Raw genomic sequence first — 17512 nt, forward strand, 5'->3', positions numbered from 1 at the left:
TGTGACCTTTGACCGACTTCCGTCGTCTGCATCAGAAGTCCGTGGACAAGGCGAGCGGTAAATATGAACTGGGTTGGTGGAGCGAGGAATCGAGTGCGGTTTTCAAATGAAAGAAAAATACAGAAGGTAAATATTACACAAAAGCAACACAATTATCACATTTCTCACTAAAGTGGACATTTCTATCGACCTCAAATTAAAAAGAAACCTTAAGCTTTCTTTGAACAACGTACGGTCTCCCAGCTCGTACTCCTCCACGTCTCCTGACACCGAAATCAAAACATTACATAACCGATAAATCCAATGATAGATCTGATAGCTTGAAGCATTTCACAGAATTTCAGTCGTTATGTTTGCCAAATTCGGCGATAATTGTACTGATCCGGCCATGCAAATGTTAAACGGAGAGAGAGAGAGAGAGAGAGAGATATGGCGCGGGAAGGATGTCATAATTAAATATTTTTGCCTAGGCAGAAATCGAATTTTGCCTAGGCAATAATGAAATATTGCCCAGGTAAAATTCGATTTTTGCCTAGATTTATAGGCAAAAATATTTCTGCCTAAGCAAAAATAATTTTGCCTAGGCATAAATCGAATATTGCATAGGCTGAAATATTTTTGCCTAAGCAATGTTCGATTTTTGCCTAGGCAATATTTCATTTTTGCCAAGGCAAAACTATTTAATTATGACATCCTTCCCGCGCCAGAGAGAGAGAGAGTAGTATGAAGTATATGGATCAATAAGAATGTTATAAAAACTAGAATCAGCATACATGTTATACTGTTATATATTTGTTATATTTGTGGGTGGGGGTCTATACGGACGGAATAGATCATCAATACTCCCGGGACAAAATGGATGTTTCACGGTAAATACATATCTTATTTATTCAACAATGACTGATGTAAGGTAGGTGCTATGTCACGCCTGATTTTATTTTATCTGCACCAAAATTTAAGCGACACGAAACGGTGTTGAAAAATTTCACGTTTTAAAATAGTAGTAGTCTACGCTCTGGCGAGGATATTTGATTTTAACTCAGTCTGGGTGCTAAATTACCAGGTACTTGTATACAATCGCCTATGGTATGCTTAATTCAGAAAAAAGGTACCAATATTATGCACAGCTTTGTGATTTGTGAATCAGGTGTAATTAACAAAGTTGTTGTTTGGTAAAGAATTTTGATAAAAAAACAACAACATAAAATGCTAACAAAGACAAGTCTAAGTCTGACAAAATACGTAGCCAATGCGAACTATTCTATTGATGGTGCAAACATTACACCGTCCCGTACCAGAAAATTATTCAAAATTTATCAACATCAAAATTTTCTTTATTGTTATGATTTTTTTTCTCTTTGCTTAACTTTGCTCTTTGTTTTGTTTCTTTCTTTAAATACAATGTGTAGCGGGGGATGTTATCGTATATCAGAGACATATATGTCTCTGCGTATATGTACTGATAGGTTAAGCTGACAGGGTTAAGCTTAACGCTAACTTTATGTTGTGTCTGTACTATGTGTACCTGTGTCACCTTGACCTTTACTAGTCCTCTGTTCACGTGTGCTGTCTCTGGTCGATGTTTTTGTCGTGCATTGTTCGTAGTCGCTTGCTTTTTCGTCAGTGTCTGTCGTGCCTGTGTATCCTCTATCGTGATTGGTCCTTATAGTTTTGTATTGTTAAAAAGTGGGATAAATTCAGGGTGGTGTATCATATACTGGGCAGTCTGATGGATTAGTTTCCTGTGTGCTGTCACGTCTTCCTCGCCAGTACTTATGTAGCGTTAGGGTATTTCGGGTCTTGGGTGGGTAGTATTAGACAGGATGTTTGGGTTTAGTTAGGTCGTACAGGTATGGGGGTTGGTTTTAGGTTAGGATGTTAGATATAGCTAGGCCTATGCTTGTGTGTGTTTCTATGTAATTTCATGTTGTAAATGTTTATATCGTCATTAATAAATGGTTAATTGTAGTTCAAGACGTTTGTTCTCTCTCTATACGACAGATACAAGTTACCCATCGAACCTGGGTTGTTGGTCCACAAGGGCGAGTCGGGTGCGGTTTGACGTACGCAAACTGGGCCCGGCACGCTCCTGTTACAAAAGGTCGTTTTGACCAGAGCTTGTTCTGTTTATAGAGAGGAGGAAGTGTCTTGAATAAAATCCCTGTTACAAGTTGTTTAAATTGGTCAGTTTTATTAGTGATCTTGGAAATAAACTAATAGGTACACCAATGGCACAGGGGCGCGTCACTGTAAACAGTAATGGCGGAGAGCCCGATAATCAGAATGCTCGAACAATCGATAGTATTTCGAGCCTATACAATATTGTAGGGACGATGGCAACATAAGGCAATCGTAAATGTTCTGTAAAGAAGGTATTGAATTACCTGTAGATACAGAAAAAAACCTTTCATTTAACATTTAATAATCCAACACAGACAACACAAATTCTGTTAATTTTTATTAGTCTCTGTCAATAAGTATTATGGGACACATGTAGACGTAAATAGAACGTCCCGTGAAGACTTGTCAAACGAAACAATGCCTGTACTACAAGCTCGTGTGTTTGATAGTCAGGTAAATGTGGCACGAAAGGGAGAGTCGGAAACCACAAATGTGAGAGGAGTGGGCTCAGCAGGGATATCCGGAAATGACACTAGGTATTATTTCCCATATAATTATCTCCTAACAGTGTAGAAATGGGAAGTTTAAGAGGGTATGTCATAGTGAAGGTGTATGAAAATAGATGTAAGCCATTGAACTGGTCAAGTACCGGTGTATGAGCTGTATGTGTCAATGGACGGGCAAACGAGGCTATCGGAAACATTGATTGGGTGAAGGGGCCAACAAAAGTGTATACATTACTGCAGGTGGATCTTTGGTCTCTCTCAGATCAACCAAAGTGTGGATAGCAGTCAATTTGTACATATAGGAGGATAAGTCGCCATGGGAGTAGGCGCACGACTGCTAGGTCTGACTTGGGAGAAATTGACGCTTCCACGGGGCATCGTTGTAGGGAAGAGGAGTTCCGGTCCAAGTTTAAAAAAAAAAAAGGAGATGGATGGCCTATTGCTACCAACGTGACCATGGACGCGTAAGCGGGGAGGAATCAGTAATCAACACTGATGACTGTGGCTACCACGACCTGATGAAGGAAGACCTAGGATGTGTAATTGAACTGTGCTAAAAATGCAATATTACCCGAGACATTCCGGAAGTACTATTCGTTCGGGTGTTTTCACTTTCATATCTATTTCAGAATTACAGACTTTATAATTGAAAATGTGTATGCCATAGTGATATATTTTTTGTTTGTTTTTAACTCTCAATTATATTTTATATGTATTTAACTTCATAAAAACGGGGGCTAACTTTTTCAAAGAAGGGAGGTGTGTAGCGGGGGATGTTATCGTATATGTACTGATAGGTTAAGCTGACAGGGTTAAGCTTAACGCTAACTATATGTTGTGTCTGTACTATGTGTACCTGTGTCACCTTGACCTTTGCTAGTCCTCTGTTCACGTGTGCTGTCTCTGGTCGATGTTTTTGTCGTGCATTGTTCGTAGTCGCTTGCTTTTTCGTCAGTGTCTGTCGTGCCTGTGTATCCTCTATCGTGATTGGTCCTTATAGTTTTGTATTGTTAAAAAGTGGGATAAATTCAGGGTGGTGTATCATATACTGGGCAGTCTGATGGATTAGTTTCCTGTGTGCTGTCACGTCTTCCTCGCCAGTACTTATGTAGCGTTAGGGTATTTCGGGTCTTGGGTGGGTAGTATTAGACGCGATGTTTGGGTTTAGTTAGGTCGTACAAGTATGGGGGTTGGTTTTAGGTTAGGATGTTAGATATAGCTAGGCCTATGCTGGTGTGTGTTTCTATGTAATTTCATGTTGTAAATGTTTATATCGTCATTAATAAATGGTTAATTGTAGTTCAAGACGTTTGTTCTCTCTCTATACGACAGATACAAGTTACCCATCGAACCTGGGTTGTTGGTCCACAAGGGCGAGTCGGGTGCGGTTTGACGTACGCAAACTGGGCCCGACACGCTCCTGTAAAAGTAACATTCCGAAAATTCATCAAAAAGATAATCAATGATTCTATGATTGTGTGTTGGATCTGCATTTTTATGATACTGTAATAATGCTTATTACTTCTGAATACAATTCTATACTATGTACTAACACTGTATGAAAACTTCTGAATAATAATGATAATAATAAAAAAAAAATCCGAGAAACGGTATATTTTTTCCCCTTAAATTCTAATCAGTAGACTTCCTTTGTCAGTGATAGAGAAATATACTGTCCTCACCCGTTGTTCCAGATTCTTATACATCCTTTTTCATAACAATCTCGGAACACTAATGAAATTTGGTAACACTGGAAATATTTCTGTCCTTCATATAGCTACAAAAACTTTAATCCATTCAATTTACCCCCACACTCCTCTATTGTTCACACTGATCTCGTTAATAAATGAAATCCTTTTAGAATTTTGTTCTGATTTTGGATTCAGCTGAGGTGTCAGATTTGCCGAAATAGAAAATATGTTTTCTGATTTTAATCTTGGTCATGTTTAGGTCAAATCATGGTTTTGTGCGCCATACCTATTAATGGACTGAATAATGTACAAGACAGTTTGGTTTCAGCAAAATGAAACGAACGTTAAGATAAAAGTACTAAAAAGGGACACAATACAATGTTTTTTTTAACATATATTGTATATATAATGTACGATGTATTTAGATTTTGCTCCATCGACGGTTCCCGCAATGTAAATTTAGGTTAAATCCAAGTAATATCAAAATCAGAGTGAGCACCTCGATGTTACACTTAACATCGCAGAAACATTTCCCAATGCAATCATGATGGTAACGGCTGTTAAATTTACTCATAGCTTTCATCAATATGTTTGTCTCCAAGTTCTGTGCTGTAAGCTTTTCCATTAGCACTCTACACGAAAATAGACGAGTGATATGGAGAACACGCCACTGCCGGAAATAGTGATAACGAGGACACGCCATTGACGTACAAGATCAGAGGTAGAACTGTTGAGCAGTGAAGAAATCGAAACCACTATGTTTGAATATAGAGGTTAACAGCCGGCTGATCTACAAGAATCTTACCACCAAATTCAACAAACATACTGTTTAGCAAGAACTCAATTTCAATAATTTGGCATACTCGGTATTTTCACGGCACAAATTGTTATTGCCGTTCGTATTTCTCCTTTCTTTTTTCCCCAATAAAACCCTCATCATGAGAACAAATGCACTCAAGTTTGGAATGAAGTGTGTATTGAGAGGAAAAGTCTTATGTTTAATTCAAAAGAGGTTTTTGAGGAACAGATGTTAAGTCTTTGATATTCTGGCCCCGATTTCAACGATTAGGAAATAATTATTTGATTTAGTGAAGAAAAAAAACAACTTCTGTAATGCTTTCCTATGAAAAATGTTAAGTTTAGGAATATTTATGAACATGGAGCCTGGATATTTAACACAAGAAGCAGTTATTGGCGTCGCCAATTGCTTAAGAACAATTTTCCAAATTGTCAGTACATGATTCATGGTCAATATATCAATATTAAGTTATGTAGTTTACAATTTCATACCATTGATGAATGTATCTTTAAGACATTTTGTAAGTTGACAATTATCTTGTATTAGGAATTCTTCGAAAGAAAGAAATTTGATGCGAAGACTGCAACTCGACACAGAGTGACTACATCTGACAGGAAGCATAGCGAAGATTTAAAAGCAATTCATACAATCTCGAGTATGCATTCAGATACGTTTTCGTGTAAGTAAATATGGGTTTATTACCAAAACTTTCGGTACATTTTCATGTGATGCAATACAACCAATTTTATCGAAGTGCTATGAAGTTACATGATATTGGTATCCCAACCGACTATCTGGTAGCTGTTTTAGAAACATAACTGATATGGCGATTCTGTACTAAACAATTTGAAATATTTTATAACACAAACAGTTACATACAATATGTTTATGCTGGAATGACCACCGAATTGATAATGATTAATAATATTTTGAAATATTACATAAAACATTAGTAAGATTGTAATAATTAAACCGCAAAGTTGAAACTTTGTTTTTTTTATTGCTTTAAGTCCAACAGCAATGGCGACCTCTGAAGATGCTTGACCTTGACAAGTTTAGATCCAAAAGTTCGATATTTGTTGGCGATATTGACTTGGGACCATCTTCACCTATCAAAACTCCTTCGAAGTTGCATCTTTTGGAAGCAAGTCATCAAAAACAGTTCGTATATGAATGTATAATTTTCATCATCAATTATCAATGATTGCATGATGAATTTGATTACCACTGAATGATAATTGAAACAAACAATCTGAATTAAGCAAAAAGACAAATAAATAATACTGAAGGTTTTGTTTGTGTGATAATGTCTGATCATTACCTTAGTAATCTGTTTTCATTACAGAGTAGCCCCGAAAATGAACAGGTCGACAGATGATGACGATTTGTTTTCCCCCAAGCCAAGTCAAAAACACCCCAGGTTATGTTCAAGTGATGAAAACTCTCACATTGTACAGACGTCACAACTTAGTTACAGCCAAACTAAATTCAAGGTACAAATCACTTACTTTGAAATAGGACTTTCGTCCTTTCTAGTGTAACTATGCCGCCTTGTTAGTATTTACTAGTGCGAAGCGAAATCGGGTACGTAGTTGTTTTTACATATTATATGTTAAGTTAAGTGATTTTTTTGTACTTGCCATTCTTTATTTCATCATAGCCTATTTCACATTTTTCATTGTAAAGAAGCTGAATTTGAAATTACATGCTGTGTCCCATTTTAATTGGATAAAAATATACATATGCCCAACATCTCAAAAATCTATGAATTGATAGTCTTTATTAGAGCATGCACTAAATAGGAAAGTGTACTGTTTAGATACCAGGTGTACCTAAGAGGACACAAACAGTACCAAATAGCGATGTTGACGACAGAAAGAAAGTATGGAACAGGAAAATAACAGATGAAATGTTCAAACACTCTAGTCTGCCAAAGAAAAAGCATAAAGCGAAGTTTGAACCATATAGTCAAAGCAGTCGTTGCATCCAACAACACGATTCTGTCAAAGATTTGTTCGGGATGAATCTAAAATTGGATCAAGATATAACACTGTATAATCCAGGTAAAGATATACCTGCGGTACCTTTTGTGTCTAAATCAACACCAATCAATCCCACAGGTAGGGACATGTTCATCACAGAGGACTTTCAGATGACACCGATTAGGAAATATCAGATGGAAAAAAATGTGATACCCAAATTAGGATTGAGCCATTTAAGTAGAAATGTTGATCTTTCGGATCTCAGTGATGTTGATCAACCAGAAAATGTAAAAATAAAACTAAGACCTCGCGTATTTCAAGGGGAGGATTTCATGCAAACACCACTAATTAACGTATCTCCGCCAATCGACCTGTTTCAAGCACCACTGAAGCCAAATTTCTCTAACGGGACAAATTCTCAAAGGGCTGTCGATAATATTATTTTTGGAAAACATATTTCCCAAATGGATGACGAAGATAAAGTGAAAACTAATGGAATATGTTTAAATGAAGCAAATTTCCAGACACCATTATATAAATTCACACCCAGGACACATTTACAACCTGTTGTGTCTGTTGAAGACAACCATGATATGCATCCATCTGAGGAGAGCTGTCGCGAGAAGCCTAATTGGATGCTGCCTAGAAGCCAAGAGTCATTTATAACAACTCTGAATGATTTTATAGATTCTACGACTGATCATAGGTATGATTTTTTGTCAATTTGAGATTTTTGTGAAGCATATTATTACAACTTTCATAATAATAGGTGTAATGAACAAGGAAAATGTTTGGTAAGGGATTTTGAAAAACAACTAAAATATTAAAGTCCAAGTCGTACAAAATAACGATTAAATGCGAACTCTTCGATAAAGATGCAGCATTATACAGACCCATACTATATCATCCACATGGAATACTTATATGTTTTAGGTTTAAAGCAGGGCATATGACAATATCTGAGACAGCGTCGTTTCCAGGGACGATCAGCATGCAAGATGCGCCTACAGAATCGGCTTCGCTCAGTGTAAATACTTTAATCATCATATAGGTAATCAATATCTGTAATGTAACTTTCATATGGAAATACTGTTTGTATTTATATTTGTATGACATTTAAGTGTTCACTACAGTGCATGAAAAATTAGCTTTTTATTTAACCACAAAAATAATTAACTAAAATCTGTACTAAATCGTGTTTTATTTCTTTCAGGTCATTGAAAACCATACACAAAAAGAGGAAGTATTTGATGAAATGTAATTAAAATGATCTTCATTTTAAATGAAGCAAGAAGATTGCGTTCATTTTAAATAACATACATTTTTTTAAACACGAAATTGCTTATTGCAATAGATGAAAAAGGTTTTGCTAATATCTTATTAATCTCCAATCACTAATGTGTTAGCGTTATGCCCTTTTCTATATAATCATATGCATACAATTTACCTCTAAATATTAAGTGGGTTAGTTTTCCTGGAATGCTGCGTTTTTAGTAATTCTTTCAAAGGATAACTTCAGCAAAATATCCAGGATTCTCATTGGCTAGTAAATGACATGATAAATAACATGCTTTCATGAATATTTACATTTTTAGTTCACTTGAAGTCTCAAGTGACTTGTTGTAATCGCCTTTTGCTCGTCTTTGTGCTTGCATAAGCAAATTACATTTTTTACTCGGAAACCACTGAACAAATGAAATTTTACAGAAAAATTCCATGGCCAAAGGTCAACTAAATTTGGATTATTTGGTCACCTGCCCCTAGGGGCCCGATGGCGCTGCAAAAATGGGTCAAATAGACTGAAATTTCAAAAATCAAGAAACCCAACTTCAAGATGTGCTTGACCAAAATGTGTGAATTTCATGCCCCTGGGGTCTCGCGTTTCCCCCTTAGGAGGGGTAAACTTTGATAAAATTTATATAGGGAAATCACATTTTGAGCATCATTTGTTGGATTGCCATTGGAAATAGTTGAAACTAGGTTCGAATTATCAGCATGGGATGACAGTTTGATGGTATGCACATCTTGTTCCTGACTGACGCCCATGATGAACGGGCCAATATTTCTCAAATTTTGACAAAAATATCGGAACTCGGGTGAAAGTTAAGGCTCATGGCCCTCTTGTTTAACGAAACTTTTAAAGTTTTCTCCATAATAACCTCCGATATGAAGAGATAACATCTTGATTATTTCTCTCATTGTATTATCATTTGCACTACTCTTTCCCATTTCTTTTTTTGTAGCTTGACACATGGAAAAAGAACTGCGATGACGGAGATCTTGGATGAGGTACGTGATGAATTCATTCAGAGGGACTTTGAATTTGCAATAAAATATTTTTCATCTGCATTGAATAAGCTGATTATACTGACGTGTTTTTTTTTCAGATGCAAGAACTCGAAAAACAAGACAAAATGGACGAATGGATGATGTTAGATGAATGTGAAGTTCCACATCAGAAAGGTAATCATCTTATGCTTCCAAAATACATCTACGTAACCAATTTTGCTTGGTAATCAAAGCTGGTTTTATTGAAGCTGACTATATGATTGACATTGATACAATAGTGTAATATGTATATATACAACTAATGTGTTAAGCTATTCGCCTTTTTTACCAGTAATTATATTTTGCATTTTAGAATCGTGCATAGATCAGACTGAAGAAGAGGAGGTACTGTACCTTTTCTTTTACGAAATGAATTTCTCAATGGAATCAGGCATTCAATATTGATCTAACATTGATTCTCATTATTAATTATCACAAGCGATCGAAATGAGTCATAAATGAATGAGATCATTTTAATGATTTTGTCTAATTAATGTGTTCTCTGTGATTTATACATATTTATATTGTTAAGGAGGCAATGTTTATACATGATACAATATATAATTTAACAAATCATTGCTAAATTAATCTTATAAGGCACTATTCATTTGTGTGTCGTGTACAATCCCCAGAGACAAACTGTCAGTCAATTCTATTGGTTAAATGCTGCGTTTCACATTTGCTTTCTGCAGATTTTATTTCCGAGCGACGATGAAGAGGTGAAGGATACCATGAACGATATGTTGATGAGAGTGGTAGCCGATTGTAGTGATGACTTCGAGTTTGACAGATACGAGTCGCTAACGGAAGGCCAGTGCTCCATTCCAACAGTCCGAGGGCCTGATACTACAATGGAAGAATCCCACCCTCAATTATCTGATGGAAATGGTTCAAATAAGAAGGATTTGAACGAGATAACGGCTGCAGAATTGTCTGCAACTGACAGTGGCCATGATGTTTCCGAGACGAGATTCCGTGATGCGACTACGTCGACAATAGAAAAAGAAACCTGTGATAAAGGAACACAATATTCCCCAAAGATATATAATGAGCCTGCTTCATTACAAGACTTGCTTTCTAGTTCTAACCTGTATCGGCGGTTTTCCGTCAAACCGATTCAATTGGGACAGAAAAAAGACGAGAGAGAACAACCCAGTTTGGGATCTGGAAAGGGAAGTTTGAATAGCGTAGAAACTGCTTACTGCCTGAGGTCTAGGAAAAAGTTTTAACAGATGTCTCCGATCGCAACATAACTCGCACTTTAGTAAGATTCTTACATAGGAGTTGTCTCCCTTTAACCAGTAAAAATGAAAGCGACGGACGACATAAAACAAATTAGATACTTTATTCATTATCACAAAAATAATTCCACATAACATTGAACGACATGTATATTGTAACTAAATTATGATCACAAAATATTAATGTTCTATCGGATTGTACAAACGGTTTTATAACACATAGACACTCACAATCTGGCATATTTTAAATGAATTCGAGATACAAATATTTTTGTCTTAGCAGTATATAGTTGGTGTTTTAAAATGACATCATCACTATCTGAAATTTGTGATTTCTTAAATAAATAGTTTATTATTAGCCCATTTAATTCGAGTTTTTATTGTTAAATAGTTTATTGTTTCTATCGCTAATGTATTCGTGACGGATGAATGTATTTAATTTACCATCAAGCCAAGACGTTTCCTTTGTATATGAAAACAAAATGAAGTGTAAACATGTAGGGATTCTAAGTGGCAGTGAATTTGACATTTGGTGCTACATATTTGTTTTATGTTTTATGATTAATAGTATGCTTAATGATGACACTTGACACACACATATATATAACTTATACGGCCAATAAGTTATCCTCATCAATCTTACGTACTTTTAGAATATTTCTGATATATAGTATTTGCATGAAAAGATCTGCATAAACACAAGCTTAAACATGAATATATATGTATATATTCTTATAGCGTTCATTCATACCGTATTGTGGGTTGTTTTTATATTTTTAAATGGAATATGGCATCTTGTAAAGTTTTCTTTGTTTCGTTTATAGCAAGAAAAGTACTGAAATATCATTCTATCCCTTTATATTTCCTCATGGTATATTTGGCACAAAATATTTATAACTATTGCTCATTTTAAATTACCATATTCTTTCTTTTTGTGGCAGCTGACACAGAATTTGTAAGATTTCTGTTTGAGTCTTCACGATGTAATATTTGGAACAATATGGGAAATTTGATTCCCTTTCAGTTCTTGAATTCAAATTGTTCATTTGTTTTACCGCAACAGCTTATTTTAAATGTTATTTTTCTTCAATGTTTCTTTTTTTAAATTCTTTTTTCAATGTTTCTCTAAAAGAAAACTATTAGAAAGCTGTGATTTTGAACACATCCATGCAAAATACATTTATAATAGTTGATATTTGTGTAGCACTATGGACACGTTATTCATGTTCCTGTGTATAATGAGCCAGACCTCTAGAGAATCTTGATGATGGGAATGCGAAATAATCACTATAGCTAGACACATTTATCAAATCGATCAAGTCTAAGCAATAGACTTTTATGACATAAAAGGTAAGGATAGACGTCATTGTTTCAAATGAAAAATTGAGATAAAACATGTTTGACAAAGGAAGATTTTTAATACAAACAAAAAACGTATCAAAATAGCGGTGTGTTAGCTTTGTTTTTTTGTGAGCCGATACGACATAGCACGTATTTCTTTTTTCCAACCACATTTGAAAACGGTCCACAATGCAACTGTGTCGAGTGGGTAAAGTAAGTCGTCAAAAAGCACATCAAGATATTTGTATCAATATGCACTCATCTGAAATTGGAAGGTAGACGATAGCTTATTACATGTTAACCAATTCAATAGACAATATTACGTGTATCTAGTAAAGTGCGTGTGGTTAAAAATATCCGTCTAGCTGTCTGTCTTTTAAGAGTGTAATTGACACAAAATGTCTTGTTTTTTTACCATTGCTTGATTTATTGGTACTGTTCAACTGTGAACAGCGCAAAATTAGGGTTTCATTCGGAATTATGGAGTAAATCAAATAACATGTTGATTATTTTTTACACCATGTGTAAAATGTTAGTGATGTTCATGTTTTTATTCATCGAAATATCGAATTTTTAACAATCTACACATACTGTGCACAATTCTGGGTACTAAACATGTTACTCTTTTTGAATGTTTGTGATATTGCGTGGAATTATGGAACAACTAAACAGGAGATCAAGGATTTCTTTGTTGATTCATATATTAAGAATTAAACAAAATTGTCTTTTTTTCTTCACTGGTGGATTTTTAATGATTTTTAGTCCCCTGCCGTTTGGAAAACGGGGGACTATAGGTTTACCCTCCGTCCGTTCGTCTGTCTGTCTGTCTGTCTGTCTTTCACGCAACAGTTGTCCGGACAACTCAGTATAACATGTAGTTGCACATTTTCCCCCCCGAAAAACTATTTTTCAAAATGGCCGCCGGCTTCTCATTGGCTTGTCCGGACAACTCCTCCTAATGTACCAATCTAATTAAAATTAGACTTGTAATTTCCGTTCCTCTACGATACACTGCAATACAAGATCTAACGATGCCCCATAAGAGTTCATCTCAGCATGACCTTTGAGCTCAGCCAATCAGCGCGTCGCCTATGAAATTGTCGGTGTGATTTCACTCTTCGGAAGTATAAATACTTACGTAACGTTCCCGAGGTATTCCGATGGTCGATAGCAACGGTAAACAACATGGCTTCACCCACTCCACCTCACCGTGAACACTTCAACAGATTTATATTTTTACAAACGGGTGCTGCCTGTGAGATTTTTCATTAATCATACGAAAGAGAGAGAGACAGTGAAGACAGCAGCGTCGTGTAAAATAGTTTGAAAGGGAATAACGTGTATGGTAACGGTTTTCGCAATCCAGTTGGCAACACAGTCCGTCCTGTCGACTAAGACAATATATAGGCCTTATCGTTTTCTGTTCTTCTTTCAATGTAACGCCCAGAGAATAAGCAATTTTTTTATTATCGTAGCCATTTGAGTAGTCTGAAATTTTGCGTATTTCAAATCAAGCGCTGATTTGAGTCTTCAATACTAAGGAGACGCAACCGAAGGCTCGTATAAGGCTGTTTGTCATTGGTTGACTGATGACGTCATTGAACAATTATCATTGGCTTATACTTAAAGCTCAAAGGTCATGCTGAGATGACCTCCTACGGGGTGTTGTTAGATCTTGTATTGCAGTGTATCGTAGAGGAACGGAAATTACAAGTCTAATTTTAATTAGATTGCCTAATGTACTGCCCCGATTTTGACGGAACTTGGTATACATGATCAGTATAACATAGCATCCCACATTTTTTTTCGGAGTAAAAAATTCTGAAATGCATGGAAAATGGCTATATCTCGTCACCTGGCGAGTAAAATAGCTCAAAGTCATACGTCATTTGAGGTCAAATGTCACTTTTTTCGAAATTAGAGCTTGTCCTGGGCATAACTTCCGTGTTATTTCACCTACGTTTAACCAACAAGGTATACTTATGTATTTTTGTATTTTTTTTTGTATTTTTTTTTTTTAAATATTTGTTGTCCGCAACCTGAAATATTCTTCCTGTTGTTCTGTTGGGAAAACTAGTTTAATATATCTATTGAAGTTCTGTCGAAAATAAATGGGAAATAAAAAGGTGCACTCCTAGGTCAGGCAGGGGACTTTGGATTGCTGTTGCAATGCTATCCATCCTTGTTTAAATAAAACGTGACAATTCAAAGAAATCCTCTAGATATTAAAAAAAATATTCCAACGAGTTTTAGATCCCTTCATCAGTTGGTATTGGCCAAAATCTCACAAAATGTAAATTGGTGTTTGGGTTATGATGATATTTAAAGACACGTATCACCCCTGTTACATAGACACGTCAAGGTTATGTCCATTTGAAAAATAAAATGAAATCTAATTCGACGGATATGTGAGCCAAATTCTAAGTGTTGCTCAATTCTGTATTAGTTGGCGTATTTTCATAAACATTTAATACGTATGGTAGTCATATTTGCCAGTCCCTAATTTCCTTATCAAATCATATTTACACCTGCAGTGAGAATTCAGATACATGCATACAAAATCCTAATTATTAGCTTCTATAAAATTCATAAAATACAAAATGTAAGTATTTCAATTTTCTGAAAGCAAATTATATATTTTTTCTTGAACATTTCCTTCAGGTTGGTGATGTAAAAATGTAGTTATATAACACAAACAATATGGTATTTAAGAGTGTGACGTTTCGATGTCTACACTGTCACCTTCACTTCATCAGATTCAACTCTTAAATATCATATTGGTTGTGTGTTATAACTTCTATCATAAATCATACAATTGTATATACTTAGTAACCTAGTAACCATGAAAATGGAATGAAACGGACGTGTTTCAATGAGTTATCTTTCAGGTAAAGCATGATGATGTTCTCTTGGAACTAGGCTTATCTATTAATCGTCTTATTTAAGATTGAACATTGACAACAGTGTATTATTATATATACATTGTAGTTAACGATAAAAGATCAGAATGGACATTGAAACTGTTTCTATCATCTCGGTTATCTCAAACACAAACTTAATAGTAACGGTATAGCAAAATAGCGTAATGATATCTAAGTATTCTAATATTTCGGGTTATGATTGTGACATGATGTGTACAAAGTAATTATCTTCTCTGACAAGATAAACCATGTTGTTTACTACTTTATTGATGTTGAAATGAATACATGTATTAAGACTTCGGCATACTACAGTCATTCTTTAAAGATGAATCCCCGCTGATTTGCAATATTTTTCACATAGAAAAATGTACATAAATTATTTTCCTTGTATTCAAATTATTCACATCCATCGCTAGTTAAGGGGAAATGAAAATGAACAATGAGCACGGCTCTGGAGACAAGATTGGATCAAGGTAAACATTTACTAATTAAATAACCATCTATTGCTCTATGTACGCCATTCATTAAACAAATGAAATGTAACTTCCAGTTCTGTTGCTAAGTATTCACTACATAGGTCAGATATTAATAAACTCTTAGTCCTTTTATGTTCTTATATAAATTCAGCATGATCTTTGGTTTACACTTGGAAAAACGAATTTCGAGAACGCCAAAAATGCTTCATGTAATGCACAGATGGTGTAACTATTTAGTTATATTTAAAGACATCTCCGACAAAAGAGTAATTATGATCGGTTAAAAACAAGAAAAGGCTGTTGTATATTTTCATTCAATACCAAAAGTTACATACTTAACGCTTGAACCACCCTTCAAAAGTACGAGCTTCTCATTTTATCTCTAAAATGCAAAGTGAATAAATGCATTATTGCATCCCGAAGAAATGCTATCTTACTCCGTCTCTATAAATATGCATAATGAACACATACAATTGTGTGATAAAGTACGAAATTCAGCGGTAATCCATCTTTAACATAGAAATCAAGTACAACTAACTCGGGGACAGCGAATATATGAGCTATTTATGCACCAGTAAAATACATTTGCTAAATAATATTAATAGGAGATCATTGATTGACTAGGAATCCATCAAGATATTTCGTCTTTCACAAAAATACCTCAAGTTTATGGCGAGGAATACCACTTGTAGCCGACGAAATGATTGACTGCATTTTACTTTCCATCATTCTGGTGAGTCTAATTCTGATTCACGACCATCTCTGTTAAGACCACGTATGTGTACATATTGAATTGTTTTTGTGTTGTAGCTAATTGGTTGTCCTCCGCTGCACCAAGGTTGAGCAAAGAGACCCTCCACTTCTTCCAAACTCTTTCCCTTTGTTTCGGGCAGCAAAAAGCCTAAGGTCACAACTCCTATGAACGCCATCCCCGCGTAAAGGCAAAACGTTCCTTGAAAAAGAAAATGCATTGAGAGATTAAATTATGAGTTGTTTCAATAGGAGTTATAGTCATTAGATAGTATGTCAATGAACATATGTTTGCTGTTGAATATTATAATTACTGCCATATATGACCAGGAAGAAGTTTATATGCCTTTCGAATAATGTTGCAATTAAGTGAGAATATCGGTTTATAGTACTACATGCATTCAACTAATGCCGTGAATTATACAGCCACTATTATAATTACTGGTTGTTCATACACATGTATATTAACGTTAACGTTGTCACTAGCCTGATTTTGAGGATGTGACATAACATGGCTTTAACTTGGGTTAACTGTAGAGTTGTCAAATTTCACGGTGCTAATATTTCTTGGTCGTCCAAATCGGACCTTGTTTGTGGGCATTAAAGTTCACGCAAAGCCATTTTGTGACCATTCTGCAGTAAAAACCATAAATACATTTGTAATATTCGCTGGTTATCTATTTTTTGTGCTATGTTTTATTACCGCGAATATAGCGAAATAAAATACCCCTCGATTATTAACAACTATACAGCATATGGTTGGCGTCAATGGAATAGAAGGCATATTCCCTTCCAGAACACATGCTTCCATTCCCCATTTACTTAATCAATGAAACCACCGAGGTATCGTCACCGTCTCTGTATTGGTTATAGGACATTGCCATGTATACCACTGGTACTATTTATCAACTGGCTGACACTCTCCCTTTGTTGCTCTTTACCACATTGCCTTACACACAGAATCGCCTTATTTGAAGTCTGATTTTAAAACGCAGTGCATCAATTGTTTTATTCATATTCTTGAAGGGTACGTGTATTGTTATATTGGGATTGCTATTTGTGAGATCAAGGCCAAATGTAACGTGAACAATCGTTCAGAAAATCTGTCCCTCGATAAAGGATTGGAAAATCAACAGTGGATAGGAACAACGCCGTTCGTTAACGACAGTGTCAAAGAGTATTGTTACACTATCAATATAACTTGTTTATTCAATGGGAAGAAACATGTATCCTACTGCAGAGTGTAATTGAAATAAGGCCCGAAATACTTGCATCAAGGAGGCAGACATGATTTAATCCTCAGCGGGAGGGAAAAGTCACATGAAGCATGGTTTAGAATTCAAATTATAGCGATTT

General features: G+C 35.4%; 2 protein-coding genes across 2 annotated transcripts in view; one reads left to right on the forward strand and one right to left on the reverse strand.

The window, feature by feature from the left end:
* Window positions 1-36: 36 nt before the first annotated feature.
* Window positions 37-11495, forward strand: LOC117331821. Its single transcript, XM_033890740.1, has 11 exons — window positions 37-126; window positions 5664-5796; window positions 6128-6278; window positions 6463-6610; window positions 6937-7805; window positions 8033-8126; window positions 8313-8356; window positions 9343-9388; window positions 9487-9562; window positions 9741-9772; window positions 10120-11495. Exons 1-11 carry the CDS (start codon window positions 64-66, stop codon window positions 10654-10656), a joined length of 2193 nt encoding a protein of 730 aa, XP_033746631.1. The 5' UTR covers window positions 37-63; the 3' UTR covers window positions 10657-11495.
* Window positions 11496-12992: 1497 nt separating this feature from the next.
* The window catches only part of LOC117331822 (proton myo-inositol cotransporter-like), a 69483-nt gene continuing 64963 nt past the window's right edge, over window positions 12993-17512 (reverse strand). The window contains exon 9 of the mRNA XM_033890741.1: window positions 12993-16358. Coding sequence (XP_033746632.1) covers window positions 16132-16358 — 227 coding nt within the window. The 3' untranslated portion in view covers window positions 12993-16131. The remainder of the gene's footprint in view (window positions 16359-17512) is intronic.

Source organism: Pecten maximus, chromosome 7, assembly GCF_902652985.1.
Source record: "Pecten maximus chromosome 7, xPecMax1.1, whole genome shotgun sequence".
Classification (NCBI taxonomy): Eukaryota; Metazoa; Mollusca; class Bivalvia; order Pectinida; family Pectinidae; genus Pecten; species Pecten maximus.

Coding starts and splice junctions, on each gene's coding strand:
- LOC117331821 (XM_033890740.1), top strand. CDS start 64: ATGAACTGGGTTGGTGGAGCGAGGAATCGAGTGCGGTTTTCAAATGAA. Junction 9,389..9,486: donor TGACGGAGATCTTGGATGAG/GTACGTGATGAA, acceptor TTTTTTTTTCAG/ATGCAAGAACTCGAAAAACA. Junction 9,563..9,740: donor TGAAGTTCCACATCAGAAAG/GTAATCATCTTA, acceptor TTTGCATTTTAG/AATCGTGCATAGATCAGACT.